The 16,126-nt window shown below is 41.9% G+C and overlaps 1 protein-coding gene across 1 annotated transcript in view; it reads right to left on the bottom strand.

Moving 5' to 3' along the window:
* Positions 1–16,126, bottom strand: part of GNA14 (G protein subunit alpha 14) — a 162,280-nt gene that overhangs the window by 61,867 nt on the left and 84,287 nt on the right. The window contains exon 2 of the mRNA XM_008524021.2: positions 8,986–9,170. Within this exon, the coding sequence (XP_008522243.1) occupies positions 8,986–9,170 (185 nt within the window). The remainder of the gene's footprint in view (positions 1–8,985; positions 9,171–16,126) is intronic.

The raw sequence follows: 16,126 nt of genomic DNA, 5'->3' as shown, positions 1-16,126 counted from the left end.
CCAGCCTGGACTTATCTCTTTGAGTGAGGAAGTGAAGAAATCACCAGAAATAGCTCCAATCCTTTAACCTTGTCATTTAAAACAAAGAAACAAACATTAAAATAAATCAAGCAACTTGAAAGACATTACATGAATTCTGCCTCATCTTTTTGCCATTTTGACCCAAGATTTCTGTGAGGGCTGTTCCTGTCCATAGATGCTCGTTCTCAGGGTGATACATGAAAGTAGCCGGTGATGTGAATGCCAGCATCTGCAGGAAGGAGGGCCACTCATTCACTCATTAATTCAAAAATAAATAAGTATTAAAAACCTAAAAATTGCTACTATCCTCAGGAAGGGGGTAAGGACACATCTACAAATGACACACATTCTGGAACATGATTTCCTCATTGTAAGTCTGGTGTATGTGTCTTTCTGGTTCTCAGCTAGTAATCTGTACTGTATCTGAAAAAAAACATCCTGGATTATATGAAATAAAAAGTCTATATTTATATATTATATATAACATTGTACTTGATGTAGTGTCTTACTAACTAGGAAGGTAATAATAAAATAAAGCAATAAAAAAAACTTTGGTGAAAAAAGTAGCCTGTTCAGGACACAGCAAAATATGATTTTTTTGCTTCTGAAGGTAGGTTACCCATATGCTTAAATTTTGTAATATCACCAGGGGCCAACAGAGCCTCAATTGAGGAAGGGAATGAAAACACTGAGAGCTTTGGTGATCTGCCCAAGGCTGTTAAGGAGTAACTGACAGGAAGGGCAGGGCAGAAATTCAATTTTATGTCAGCTACTGTTTCATTCTAGTACACCAAGAGCTAACCTGACCTTGGAAAGAAAGACTGTTGTCTGGGGTAATTACTAACATTGTTAGGGCTCTACACATCAACTGATCCAAATCATGATGATCATGATGATGAGAATATGGATGAAACCCCAAAGTGAAGCCTCCACACAACTCAACAGGGAAGAGCTTCCATGTCAACACAAAGCAGAGACACAATTAGAACGGGGAGAAGTTCAGGGCCTTGGGGGGAATTGGAAGCCTCTGATCAGCCATGATGGTCTCCCTCACATGCCATCATGCAACCACTTCTGGGGCTCTCATACAAAAGGAAAAGAGCAAACTTTGAGGCACCCAAAATATAAACAGAGTCATTCCTATCATCCCCAACCTTTTTGCGACTAACTCCACCTTAACTGTTTAAATGACTAAAAGAGAAGAAGTGTCTTTCTTTTTTTGAGAATCTAGAAAAACCAGTTATCTTTCTACCCTTAATAAATTATACACTCACACACCAAAAAAGGAAACAATGTCCTAACCAGATCCAGTAAATGGCCAACTTAAACTAATGTGCCCGCGTCTTTACTTCTAATTATAGACAGAAAGTGCCAAAATATTTGTAATTTGATTTAGGGAAAATAGCAAGCAATAGTAACAATGTGAAAGCTATTTGACAGTACTCTAGATCATTCTTAATTAAACACAACAGACTCTAGGTGTCAGAAATCAAGACGAAGTACATGAGATGCTGTATCTCAATGCCCCCTGAAAACACGTGAGCTTCCAAAAAGAAGCATCAGGGAAAAAAGCCATCTGTTCTGGTTCTAATGAATATGGTTTTTACTCTAAAAGCAGATTTACTTGTAAACACACACACATACACACACACACACACACCTTTTAATAATTTATTTCTATCGGATTAGTTACTATATCCAATTTGAGCCCCCACCTAAGAAAAAGCTTTCAATACAGAGAGGAGACTTTGTAGAATATTTTGCCTAAGATAATATGGCAGAATTTATTAACCAGTTAATGAGAAAGTCTGCCTCTAAATTCAATAATGCTAGATGAAGATATGATTCCCTTGGCAGGACTCCCAAACAAACCCAAGGGAGTAATCTACTGTTGGCACATCTTCACGGCATTCATTCATCAGTGAAGGAACTAGGTGTTCAGAGAAGGCAGGTCAGAGAGGAGAGCAGCACTGACACACCTGTTACCTCTCTACCATCAGAAAAAGCAAGTGCAGCCGTGAGGAGAAAGCAAGTTGTGAAGGACTTCAGATCTAAGAAGAATTTCACTAGCATCACTGATGACGATTCTGGAGATTATTAAAGAGTTCTGAATCTTAAGGGTGTTTCCCATGTTCCCCTTTATATTTCAGGAGAGAAACAAAGTTGGATGCAATTTAAAAGACTCAAGGCAAATATTTCACGTATGTTGGATGGATGAATAGATGTTCAAATAGACCAACGGTCACACTAGTTTCTGGATTGTTTGTAACTTTGTGAGATTTCTCTTTTCCACCAGATTTTTAAAAGCATTTCTTTGGATGTGTCAGGTTCACACCTAGCCTTGAGGTAGGCGAAGAAATTAATATTCCAATGGTGAAATCAGTCTCATTATTCATCATTGGCCCCAAACCTTCCTCAACTCCCAAGCGATGTGGAAAAGCAGTGAGTGGTCAGATTTAGTTGTGATGGTGATTAAAGAGGAAACCAGTTCTTTCTCCATCCTATTCTTTCCTATTTTCCAAACTCTTACATCTCAAGCTCTGATTATAATAATTTTCACACTAAAGTAAACAATGTTTAATCAGAGAACTATTGGGATAAATGGAAAAGCTCCAGTTTAGGATTTTAGTGGAGAATTTGTTGTTGTTGTGGTTGTGACACTAGCTAGAACTCCAAATTCTTAGTAAGGAGAAAAACATACCACGTGATTTTTACTCTCTAATAGGATACGGGAAGAAAGCCTGAGTTTAACATTTGCCAGAGAACCAGCAACCCTGGGCTACAGCCAAAGTCTGAACATTGGCCTCCCTGTTCCCAGAGGCTCAGGCAGAATCTGACATTTCAAATTGGATGAGGAAGTCGGAATGAAAAATAGATGTAAACAGATGTTTTAAAAATTAAAGGGTCTTAAAATACTTCAAGTGCTGAGAAACTCTTCTATAAAAAGTGACATAAATTGACCATTTTCACTTCTCTGTGCCTGATTTCCTCATACAAGTGTTTAACAGATCCTTCTGGAACTTCAGCCTGCTGCTTTCTGGGAATGAAAAGTTAAGCTGGAAGAATTATATATATACAGATGTGAGACATTATCAAAGCTCTTTTTGGTGTTAAAAAATGTAATCTCCTGTGATCCTGCCCCATAAATACTAGACTTTATTGCTTAAATGTGAAGTTGGATATTTGATGTTTAAGTTTTATACCTAGTGAATTACCATCTCAATAAATAAAAATATCTATTAATGATGAGTGAAAATATATAACTATTTAATTTCTTTTTTTTTTTAAGATTGGCACCTAGGCTAACAACTATTGCCAATCTTCTTTTTTTTTTAAGGATTGGCACCTGGGCTAACAACTGTTGCCAATCTTTTTTTTTTTTTCTGCTTTATCTCCCCAAACCCCCTGCTGTACACAGTTGTATATCTTAGTTGCAGGTCCTTCTAGTTGTGGGATGTGGGACGCCACCCCAACCTGGCCTGACGAGTGGTTCCATGTCCACGCCCAGGATCCAAACCCTGGGCCGCCACAGCGGAGCGCGTGAACTTAACCACTCGGCCACGGAGCCGGCCCGTAACTATTTAATTTCTTGATGCAATGTCTCTACTCACAAAACAAAATTGTAAGGTATTTCTCTTATAAACAAAATCTATACCTTGGGCATGTTATCAATATATCCTGCATCTCTGATTCTTTACTGATTAAATCATCATTTTCACGTAGCAACAGTAGAAAAGGAGGGCGAAAAGGCCCACTGATGCGACCTCCAGAGAATAAAATGCAGCTCCTTCCTCTCCCCAGCCCCCAGCCCCATCCCTGGAAGCTTTGGGCATGATGCTGTGCTATGCTCCTGAGGACTCAAAAGAAAAAAATCACAGAATCTGCCCTGAATTGCAAAACGTTACCTGGAGATGCTGTCAAGACTTCTATCACCGTCTCACCAAGGCGGCCCAGCATGGCTGAACAAAACAAACAGCCTCAATGCTGGCCACTCAATGTACCTTTGGGTGGAGATTAATTAAGTCATTCCATGGAAAAGATTACCAGAAGTCTCCCTCCCTGCTATAGAAAGCTGGATAGAAATTAGAATCCAGACTGAACACCTCCAAATAATGTTCAGGCACATATCAGGGGTCCTCAACCTTTAGCTGCCTAATCAGAACCAGCTGGGAAGCTCTTATGAGTCAGTCCAGAGCTCAGGCTGCATTCTGAGCTGCATGAGCGCTGACTCTCCAGGGTGGTACCCTGGGCGGCAGCAGCAAAGCCCCCAGGTGATTCCAGGGTGCAGCCAAGACTGGGAACCATTCTTTCAGATGTCCTATGCCTGATAAACCCAGAAGTCAGGAGAAGGGGAACTGGGGGCCTGAAACTCAAGACACTGCAGGGAACTGATGACAAAGGCATCCATTTACCCAAACGTAGGACCTGAAAAACTTCAGACAGAACCAGCAGAGGCCTTGGGATGAAACCCCCCAAATTCAGCCTTTCCAGAGCTGTGGTTGTCTAGATGGCCCAAGCCCACCGTCTCAAGTGCAACTTGGAATTCAGCAAAAGCTTGTAATGGAAGAGTAGGACGCTTTTTGAAGGGAATTTCAGATCTCACACCTCTAGAAACATTGAATTCTAATTAGGTACTTGGAGTGGAATAGCAGGCAAAACACTCCTCTTACTGTTTAACTCTCCTTTTTCAAAATTCTCTTTTTGTTTTTGCGATAAGCCCTTGCAATCAAGTTTGCGTAAGTTACATGCAAACACGACGTGACCCCAGCGCAGTGAAGAGCTCCTAGAAGCAGGAGGGCAGGGAAGAAGCAGAGGTCAGCTGCCCCAAGAACCTGGAGGCCTCACTCATTCTTCTAGGGATCACAGCATATGGAACTAAAAGGCTTTTGAGAAGTCAAGCAGGGTGGTCCTTTGCCCCTGGGGAACTCTGTCTAAATCATGCAAGCAGATTCTGCAGAAGCGTTAAGGGGGTCAGGAAGATTTCCTTCACCGCAGGATGGGCCTGTAATGAGAATTTCACAAGTGCAAGACACTGCAAACAGCAAAACATATGAAGCTCTCCTGCTTCAGGGAAATCAGGGCTAGTGAACACGAGTTATCAGCTAACTTGGATTTAGGAAGCCTGCCACTGAGCAAATGCCTTTGTACTATTTATTCAAGGAGTCATAAATTCTGATATGTGCTCAGACGACACTCTTGAGAGACAGTCATAAAAATTAAGGCTTATTGACAGAGCGAGCAAATACCTATGAATCATTTCTTTAAAAAAAAAAGCAGACAAGGTATAAGAAAACAATCGTCAAGGCTATATCTTAATTGAAAAAACACGTTGGTTAGAAACCAAATGCTGAACTAAATTTCAGATAAATTTCCTTTCATACGCAGCCTGTTAAGTAATAGGCAAAGATTTTCAACAAGCTAGCTGAGCAATAATATCACCAACATTTAAAATAAAACTCTCTAAAATTGCTTTTAATTCTTTTCTACAGACATGTTAGAAACTGCTCCCAGATCTAAAAAAAATCAGATAATGAAAATAAATACTCAGCAATAAGAAGTGAGGGAAGGATGGCACCACTGTGAAAATAAAAGCAAATTCAAGTTTTGTTCATCCCTGACTTAACTAATCAATTGTTTCAAGTGATGCAACACTTTGTAAAGAAAGCATATATCATGATGCTTAAAGTAATTACTTAATGCTACTGGAACACTAATCATTTTATCATTTTATGACCTCTGCATGGTAGTTTGTTAGTTTCACGTTTGGAATCAGGACTAGCCCACGGAGAAAAGTATTCAGAAAACAATGGAGAAGGAATGAATGAAGATAACCTAAACAACTAAAAGAAGAAACAATGAGTTCATTTTTGGGTTTTGAACTTGCCCCAATAATAACCTTCTATTTCTCTAGTGTCATTTAGTTTGTAAAGCACTTCCTTTTGCCCATGCTGGCTTATGAACGAGACAGAGCAAGTGTTGTCTGCACTCAGCAGATGGAGAAACGCACGATCAGAGAGGCTGCATGGCTTCCCCTAGGACTAAGGTCAGCAGCCCATGGACTAAATCCACTTGTGGCCTGTTTTCCTATGGCCCATGAGTTAAGAATAGCTTTTACATTTTGCAAACAGAGTTTACAAGCGAGCCCCACTTGTTGGTTTACACGTCGCCTATGGCTGCTTCTGCAGACAGAGACTGCATAGCCCTCAATGCCAAACATACTTACTCTCTGGCCTTTACAGAAAAAGTTACTGACTGCTGCCCAAGACCCACAGGGGAGTCATGAGCGGAGCCCAGATTTTTGGGAACTAATCCAGTGTACTTTCCACTCAATCTTCGGCCTCTCCTTAAGCCATTTCAGCATGTTGTTCATCCCAGGCTTGTGTTTGAGGGATAAGAGGAAGTTTATGAGGCATAAATGTAGGTAACTGAAGTAGAAAGAGAGAACGCTTTCAGAATGGAGCCAGATCCAGCAAATGAGGAGGAGACAGGAGGTACAATTGACCTATTTCCCAGTTTCACAGGACTGTGGAAGGAGAGGAATTCTGCCCCAGGATGGACCATACCCAGGGCTTCAGTCATGCCTTACTTAGATGACTTCAATGATGAGATTTGGGACCTTTTGAGCTGATACTTAGATTAGATTTGAGACTTAGAGTTGATGCTGGAACAGGAACAGACTTTTGGGGCTATCGGAATGGGGTGAATATATTATGCTTGTGGGATGGACACGAATGGGGAGGAACAGAGGGCAGACTATACTGGGATAGATAGCATCCCCTTGAAATTCATGCAAACCCAAACCTCAGAAAGTAACTTTACTTGGAAATAGGGTCTTTGCAGATGTAATCAAGTTATGATGAGGTCATATAGGATCAGGGTGGGCCATAATCCAATGACTGGTGTCCTTATAAGAAGAAGAAAATTTGGACACAGACACAGAGAAGAATGCCGTGTGAATACAGACGCATGGGAGAGAAGTCCATGTGACGACAGAGGCAGGGACTGAAGTGACTGCATCTACAAGCCAAAGAAGCCAAGGATTATAGCAACCACCAGAAGCTGGAAGAGAAGCATGGACTGGGCTTCCTCAGAGCCTCCAGCTCGAGCCAATCAACCTTGGTTTTGGACTTCTAGCCTTCAGAACTTGGAAAGAATAAATTTCTGTTCTAAGCCACCCAGTTTGAGTTCGTTTGCTACAGCAGCTGTAGGAACCTAATACAGATTAGTGGGCAAGTGGACATGGCCTTAGGAAAAAGAATAAAGATCCAAAGAAAAGGAGAAAGTGGTGGAATGTCAAACCCCACAAAACCCTTTTGTTTAAAATATAAACTCAGAGTACCTCTGGAAGACCTTGAGGGAAACCAACCAAAACAAAAACCCAGAGACCTTGATTACTAAATCTGATTGGCTTTTACACACACATGTTGCCAAGGTAAGCAGAACTGACTTACACTTGAGCCTTTTCTTCCCAATAGTCTGTTTACAAATCCACCGTAAATTCTGAGCTTTCCTCCGTCACCCTACTATGAGTGGGAAACAAAATGCATTTTACAACAGATGAACTAAAATCACTGCAAGGATGTTCCTGACATACCTCTTCTCTGAAATAGTCTTAAATTTCCACAGATGGCCTAATTTTTAAAATATCTTGTACAGGATGATTTTAAAAGAATTGTACATGTTCAAAGAGATATAATGCATGTACTCAAAACGAGTGTGTAAAGAATCATCACACTCACTTCTAGAATCTCCCAATGGCTCAGCATGCACCTCTCACATTACTTGGCACCAGATACTAAAGGCTAATGCCCCCCCACACACAGACACACACTTTTCAGCATAACACTGTTGAGGGTTGAAGCTGTAGGCAAGGCGCATTCCTTCATTTCTTCAAGACTGCAAGGAAATGGTGGTAAAGACATGAGGCTGCAGACACGATGTAAAGATAAGTCTAAATCTGGTGCATGCTGTGTTTTCCTATGTAATCCAGTCACTGAGTAATAAGAAATGTAGACTGATTGGTTTGAAACTCTTTGTATATCATCTCTGTAAAATATACGTGCATATAGGTGCCACAAGTTCATGGTAAAGCTGTCTTTGGGGTCCATACTAAAACACATGCAATTATGGCATTTTAGCAGCTAAATTCTTTTTAACAGATCCATGGGAGACTCATCTTAGAACTTTTCTTTTTACCATTATGTCATATTGTAACTTGGTGTCAATTATTTTAAATAAATTATATTTCTAATGTAGATTCTTAATGAACTCAGACATTGTATTTTCCTATGGATTTGCATTCCAATATACCACGTAAAATTTTATCTGCCTCATCTTCCCACCCTCCTACCTCATAATTTTCCTATGGTCTTAACCAGATTTGTATTTTAAATAACCAGTGGTTAGAGGAAAGCAAATGGCAGCTTGATATCATTACTTTATCAGGGTCCATTGCTAGCTGGGACATAAGCATTACTCTCATAAATGATCCGTTAGCTCCCAAGAAGGGCTAGCTCCCAAAACAGATAAACAAAACCCACTGCTTTCTCTGAGTAGTCTGCAGGGCATTTGTGAAAGTATTTCCTAACACTGGGAATTCTTGAAAAGTTGGCCATTGTAAACCCAGTCTCCATTACTCCAATGAAGAAATTCACTGGATATCTCAGCTGAAAGAGAAAATGCATGTCTTCCTATTCTCAGCACCTGAAATAAGCAACTTAAATGACTGCCCACATTTCTGCATCCCCGCGCACAGGGTAGCACCACGCCCCCACAGGATGGAACTCGTGCAGAAACAAGACTGCTGGGCTAACGAAATTCATCACACTCCTCCGGAGTTTTTGCTCAAGAGCTTCTTTTGGCCTCCGTCCAAAGCACTCGGTAAATCTTTTTGTTCGGACACATGCTAACTGAGGAGGAGAGCACCCATTCCCAACGAGGGCCAACGCCCCAGAGGCGCTTTACCTCATTCTGCTCACACACATACTGGATCCTCAGGGTGTCCATGGCTCTGATCATGGCTTGCATGGCGGTGAAGATATTTTGGTAAACCAGCTTCGTGAACCCCTTTCTGTCTTCATCGCTGTAACCAGATCCATGGATGATTCTCATTTGCTTGATAAAGGTGCTTTTGCCACTTTCACCTGTTCCTGTAAGATAAAACAAGTGAAAAACAGTCAGCGGCCTTCAAAAGGAACACATCGAGAAGGGTCCTCCTGGCAGAGTTGATCCATAACACCATGAACAGGTTGATGGGGTGGACTTGGAAAGGGTCTGCCAAAAGCTTATGCAGTTTTAGGTTGTAGGGCAGTACCATCCTAAACCCGTGGCAGAGGGGTCCTTACCTAAGACCTTTCACTTTAGGCCTCAAATATCTCTCTCTCACACACATACACACACACTTCATTAAAGACACATGAGTGTCTCTGTCACTTGGAGTAATCCTAAACATCAGCTCTTGTGACTAACGCCATTTAGGCCCCAGGGAATTGCTTCCCCACATGCCTTGCCCTAAGTCTTCAAGACAATTGTCAGTTTTGTCTGAAAGCCTAATCTTTGCGAGTTTCCCTGCTGCCAACGCGGACAGTGGGAGTTATGGAGGCTGCTTCAGCGCGCAGGGAGGAGTCCCGCAGCAGGAACACGTGCACAAGAGAAAAGGCTGATTAACTGGGCAATTGCTTCCTTCCAGACGTGTGAATACAAGTGATCTCTGCACAATGAAGCACTGTTCCTCAGTTGTGCCAAGTGTCTACATCCTTGTACTTCCTCATATTCCAATTCATAGTCTAGAAGGTCCTCCAAACTCAACACTTGCACATGGCAGGCGCGGAACACTTTACAAAATCACAACATTCCTACTGCTCTTAAATTTGTATAGATGTCCAGCTATAACGTGTGTGAAATATGATGCCAGGGCTTCACATTAATATTAGATTGAAACATTGCTTGAAAAGTCAGTTAAAGTGGTAGTATAAGTGATAGAGATTTATATGATGGAATTAAAATATTTTCTAATATTTTCTGTGATTATTTATTGTGCCTGAAACTAATATAATGCTATATGTCAATTGTATCTCAATAAAAAAAAGAATTTATTGTATGAGATCCCATTACCATATTTGAAACACCATGTTGTATTCATGGTTCATTTTCAAATCTAAGTATTGCTTTAAGAATTTTAACAATTCAGGTTGATATGTCCTCAGCAGGACAAAGTTTCTTTAAATTGAAATTAATAAGAAACTAGCTCAGGGGCTGGCCCGGTGGCACAGAGGTTAAGTGTGCACGTTCCACTTCGGTGGCCCGGGGTTTGCGGGTTCAGATCCCAGGTGTGGACATGGCACCGCTTGGCAAGCTATGCTGTGGTAGGCGTCCCACATAGAAAGTAGAGGAAGATGGGCACAGATGTTAGCTCAGGGCCAATCTTCCTCAGCAAAAAGAGGAGGATTGGCAGTAGATGTTAGCTCAGGGCTAATCTTCCTCAAAATAAATAAATAAATAAACTTCTTATTAAAAAAAAAAGAAAGAAACTAGCTCAGAACAAAAATGATTCAAGAAAAGGTGTACACTTCAAATGGGTGAATTGTGTGGTACCTGAATTATATTTCAATAAAGCTGTTACACAAAAAGAAAAGTCATCTAACTCAGAATTTCTGTCAAAGGAACACAAATTACGTGAAAAATTTTAATTAAAACAACATAATTAGTGATTTTACTACAAGGGCAAAAAATTAGGCAAGAGGAAATGATTTATTAATTATAAAATCTTTATTTCATTACTTATCCACATTTTGTTGATCATCATAACACCCACACAGTGCAATCACAGTTAAATTCAATCGTCTTTGATACTGTGCCAAGTCTTAGTCATATAAAAACCCTAGTTGTACACATCTTTTTTTGACATTTTAGTTATAGAGACATATTTGTCATGGTAAGAGGATGGGACACATTGATAATATTTAGACTTTTGGGATGTGGGTCTCCATTTGTACTGCTCCCAGGTCCTATAAACATTAGGGCCTTGAGAAACACTTACGGGACTCATTCGATTTTTCCCTGTGGATAATTGAGACAACTCTTAGTAATTCATAAGATTTTTCCTCATAAGAAAAAAACGTTCCTTCAGATTGATCTTTTCAAAACACAAACCCGATTTTCTGTCTATCTCCCCATCCTTAGCTCCAAACCCTCAGTGGCTTCCCACTCTGCTCAGGAAGAAAGATAAAAGGCCTGACTGTGGCCAACAAGGCCATGGTTCCGGCCCCTCACCTCCACCAGCCTCTTCTCACAACACACTTTCTTGCACCCTCCGTGCTCCAGCCACACTGGCCTTCTCAGACCATCCCTTCTCTCAGCCTTTGCTCATGCTCTGCACATTCCTGGAATGGTCTTCCTTCCTCCTGCTCACCTTTGTTCTCAGCCTGGCCTCTCAACGAGGTCAAGGCCCTGTACTCTAGGTTCTCACGGTACCATGAACTTCTCTTTGAAGCACCTGTTCCAGCTGCATTTTTGCCCATTAATGTCATTCTCTGTTTAACATGTGTCTCCCCCACCAGCCTGTAAGTTCCATAAGGGGAGACAGGGTCCATGTTTGGTTTTACTCACATTGTCTCTCCTTGTGCCAGGTATAATGCCTGACACTTGGTACATGCCTAATAAGCTTTTTAAAACGTATTGTAATTGTGGTAAAATACACACAACAAAATTTACCATCTTAATCACTTTAGGTGTACAGTTCAGAAGTACACGCACACCGTCGTGCAATCAATCTCCAGAACAATTTTCATCCTGCAGAAATGAAACTCCATACCCTTTAACAAGTCCCCATCCCTCCCTCTCCCCAGCCCCTGGTAACCACCATTCCACTTTTTGTCTCTAGGAGTTTGACTACTCTAAATACCTCATATAAGTGGAATCATAGAGTATTTGTCTTTTTTGTGACTGGCTCATTTCACTCAGCATAATGTCCTCCAGTTTCATTCATGACGTAGCATGTGACAAGATTTCCTTCCTATTTAAGGCCTGAATAATATTCCAGAATTTTTTGAATACATGATGGTGATAAAGAATTCATCCAATCTCAACTAACTGCACTATTCACAACATGGGAAAACGGGGCAAGTCTTCCTCTGTCAACCACCCCGCTTGCTAGGTGGGTAGCAATGACTTCGACCATGGCAGGAACAGCCCAAAAAGTGGCAGCACAGGAGCCTTATCCTGATTCTGGCTTACTCCTCCAGTCCCAATAATGGCAAATATTAGAGTCATCACTACGTGCCAGGTATTCTATACAAACTATCTCCCTTAATCCTCACAACTACCCTACGACGTATGTACTCTTATTATCCTCTTTATTTAACAGATGAGAAACCTGGGGTTCAGATTGGTTAAGTCATCTCCACAAGGCCACACCATTAGCAAGAGAAAGACGAGCAGTTATTCAATCAGACTCCAATGACAGTCTCTATTGTCAGAGAAGAAAGTCAGGGTCGTGACCAAAAGGACCCTGGCAGACCCAGCATCTTGCAGGTGCACACTGCTGGGGCCCAAGGAAGAACCTTCAGACAGTGAGCGTCTTCCTGAGCAGCCTCACTGTCCTCTCACTGCCACCTCCAGAGGCAGGCAAGGTGGGTGCTGTGTTCCCATGTCTGAGATGAGGAAACTGGCTGTGAGTCAGGGAACAATGCAAACGCAGAGTTGGGGTGAGGAGCCAGGCTGCCGATGCCCTGGCCTTCAAGGTTCACCACAAATACCACCTCGCCTGCAGGAAGTTTCTTGCCCTCCACCCTCCCCACAGTCAGGCCTGTCCCCTTTGGGCTCTCAAAGTCCCTGTGGACACCCCAGGGGAGCACATCCCCTAACTGCTTGTTTGCAGATATGTCTTTCACTACACCCTTAGTCCAGTAAGGGTAGGGCTTGGGATTCACTCATTTGGGGACCACAAACACTGTGCCTGCTACATCGCTGACTCTCAAAAAATGGCTAAAGAAAAGAATGAATGGAACAAACTTGAGAAGTCAGTTTTCCCCCGTAGGTCTTATATCACAGACAACTGCAGAAAAATGAGACATAAATTGTCTAAAGCGATTGTGATAAGACCAGGTGTCCCTGAAACCACTGTTTCATGATGATTCTGGGCTGACCAGATCCCACAGGATAATGTGAGGACCTCTGGGAAGACCCTATACTGTCCGAGCCAGGTCCAAGGTCCCGGATCAGATTAGATTTCTGCTCTCGCAGAACCTTGGGGTCCCTGCATTGCCTCTTGTCTACGTTGCTGCCACGCTTTCTTCTATCCTACCCTGGCAGAGCCGACCTCTGGTCCAGTGCTACCTTACCCTAAGCAAATATTAATACTTCCACATTCTACACACCACGAACCTGACATGAACAGAGAGATTACAGAACTATCTCAAGGCAAGCTGTGATTTTGGCCCTGAAGCCAGAAAAATCCCTCAAGATAGGCCAATTTCTACACCAAGGTGTAAAAACTCTTTAGTTATAAAGGCCATTCACTTACAAGAGGTCAAAGCCAACCCCACTACCAGCCCCCGAAACAGAAATGTTTTTAAAAAGCCATTGATTTTTGCTTTTGGACGTGGAGCATTTCAAAAAGAAAGTGATTTTAAAGATTAATAAAAAAGAAGATATAAACGTATTTGATCAATACCAATATTTTAAAATATTCTTCAGTTTTATATTGCAGTTATTTGAAGAATAAAAAAACCAAACATGGAGCAAAAAGGGACAAATGAAAGGAAAGAAGAGAGACTGAAAGACACAGACCCCTGGGGGCTGAGGTAGAGAGGGCAGAGACCTGTGGGAAGGCCTCTTCTTCTCTGTTAAGCCTCAACACAACCCAGTTAGTATCTTCTTTTTCCAGAAGGGAAACTGAAAATCAGAAAGATTACATAGTTTATTTAGTCTTTGTCCAAGGTCAAAGTTTTTCCAAGGTCACTCAACTTGAAAGTGTTGGGTCTTGGGTCTAAATCCAGATCCATGTTGATATATGCACTTCCCATGATAACACCATGTGCTACTTTTACAGAGTGTTTCCCCAAATAAGTGGCCAAGTCATACCCTCCTATCAGCTTAAGTACTGTCTCCATCTAGTACTGAGATTTCAACACTTGGGGAATTTATCTTTAATCCTTCAGAGCTCTGCTCTAAATAAGATGGTCCCAGCAGCAGATGGGGGCAGGAAAGGAGTGGGAGGTGAGGGTCTCTCTACAGTGACAGCTGTGACCAGGTCTGTAGAGATGAGTAAACTCAAGCTAAGGACACGAGTTGAGTTTTCTTGCCTGTTCTAAGCAGAAACTCAACACTCAGATATTGAGTACAGCTATTCATTTATCCTGTGAAAGCAAAAGAAAAATCTAAAAGATACGATTTTTAGAACAAGAATAATTGGTGACTGGAGGATTAGGTGATCTTAGCTTTTACATGCCACCTAACTGTGTATTAGAATGTGTGGTTTGGCTCTGTAGCACAGGTCCAGTCTGCTTTGTTTTTATCTCTTTAATAGACTTTCCCATCAGCTCTACACACAAAATCCAGATGCTGGTGAGGGCTCCTCTACAACCTCTGCCAGAGAGCCAGGAGAATGTGAGCCCTCATCCTGGAAGCAGCCTTTTGGTTCTCAGGGATGGGGACGACTGTGGTTGGACGGTGAATTTTGGTGTCAGGTTACTAAGGAATTCTATCAAAGGCAAAGAGGAAGGGCGAGGGAGGGGTGGGTCAGGGAGGGGGTGGGGTGGAGGCTGGGGGGGTGTGAGGACCCAGAAGGGGACCACAGCTCAGAAGGATTTTTGCTGCTGCACCCAATACTGTTAAAACATGGTGGGAAAAGGAATGAAATTACAATTTTATTTCTAGAATCTATTTCAAAGATAAATAAGGGAAATGGCTTTCTCTTCCATTTAGTTTTTGCTTCATGGTTTTCATACATGAAAGAAAAAAAAACTAACAATGGTTATAAGTACTTCCAAACTTTCATTATCATTAAGAGACGGCTACGCTTGAGGTTCTTGCTTATCATCATCCGACAGCAACTGTTGTCTGTAATAAAATCAGCGGGGAACTTCTGCCAGAGGGCCTGCTGCCTGTGTCCTGCCTTCCTGCTCTCTGACTCCGGGCAGGAGACCAAACTGCTTCTCCTGTAAGGCTCGTGTACTCTCCTGAGTCTCTCACTGTAACGTTCCACCTGGGGTTCTCTGCCTCCCCTAGGCTTAAACGTGAGTTATTTCCTTTTCCAGAGTAGACACTCAATAAGTGGTTAAAGGAAACATTCATAGCTTGCTACTCTGGCATGGCTGGTGTAGAGGAGGAAGAACATTTCCTCCACCCACTGGGTCCTTCTGGCTGGGCTACAAATTAAATCGATATGAGACAGAATAACAGGAGAAAATCAAACAAAGCTTTATAACACGTGTACATGGGAGAGACCCAGGAAAACTGAGCAACTAGCCAAAATGGCAGAGGTTCTCATCTTAAATGCCCTCCTCAGCTAAAGGCAAAGGAGGATGTTGGGGGGGGGGGGAGTGCTTTGGGGGCTTCCAAGGGGAGGAAGGCAATTCACATGGAAATGGAAAAGCAAATGTTTGGTAGACAGAACTTTGATAAGAGTGGGCTTAGCCAGGATCCTCCCAGTCTACCTGATACCCAGAGTTATCTGAGGTGATGGCCGGTCCTGGGAACAGACTTTTATTTTAAATTTTTCTAGGCAGTCGGGGGAAGATCAAAGTTTCTTTCAGAGTCTTTTGTTCTTAAAAATAATCAAGGTAAGGCAAAGAGACACATTGTGGGGTGGCCAATTCTGATCCCCACATTGGCAGATACCGATAATTTATGTTCTGTTGCAAGTCAAAGTTCACCTCCACGAGCTTCCTGCTTTCTGAGGGTGAGGGGTGTGCACCTTGCAGGGCTGGGAGCTTTCCTACAAGACACTTGCTCCTGGCATTCACTTAACCAGTGTTTCCCAAAACTCCATCATTTGTGTACCCACTTTATTATTTTTATCGTATCCATGCACCATCTGTATGATGATATATTTTTTGTTTTTTATTTAAATAAGCTTGTTATGAAATGAAACATGAAGTCATAA

The sequence above is a fragment of the Equus przewalskii genome, chromosome 22 (assembly GCF_037783145.1).
Source record: "Equus przewalskii isolate Varuska chromosome 22, EquPr2, whole genome shotgun sequence".
Taxonomy (NCBI): Eukaryota; Metazoa; Chordata; class Mammalia; order Perissodactyla; family Equidae; genus Equus; species Equus przewalskii.
This window is presented reverse-complemented; position numbering and strand designations above follow the sequence as displayed.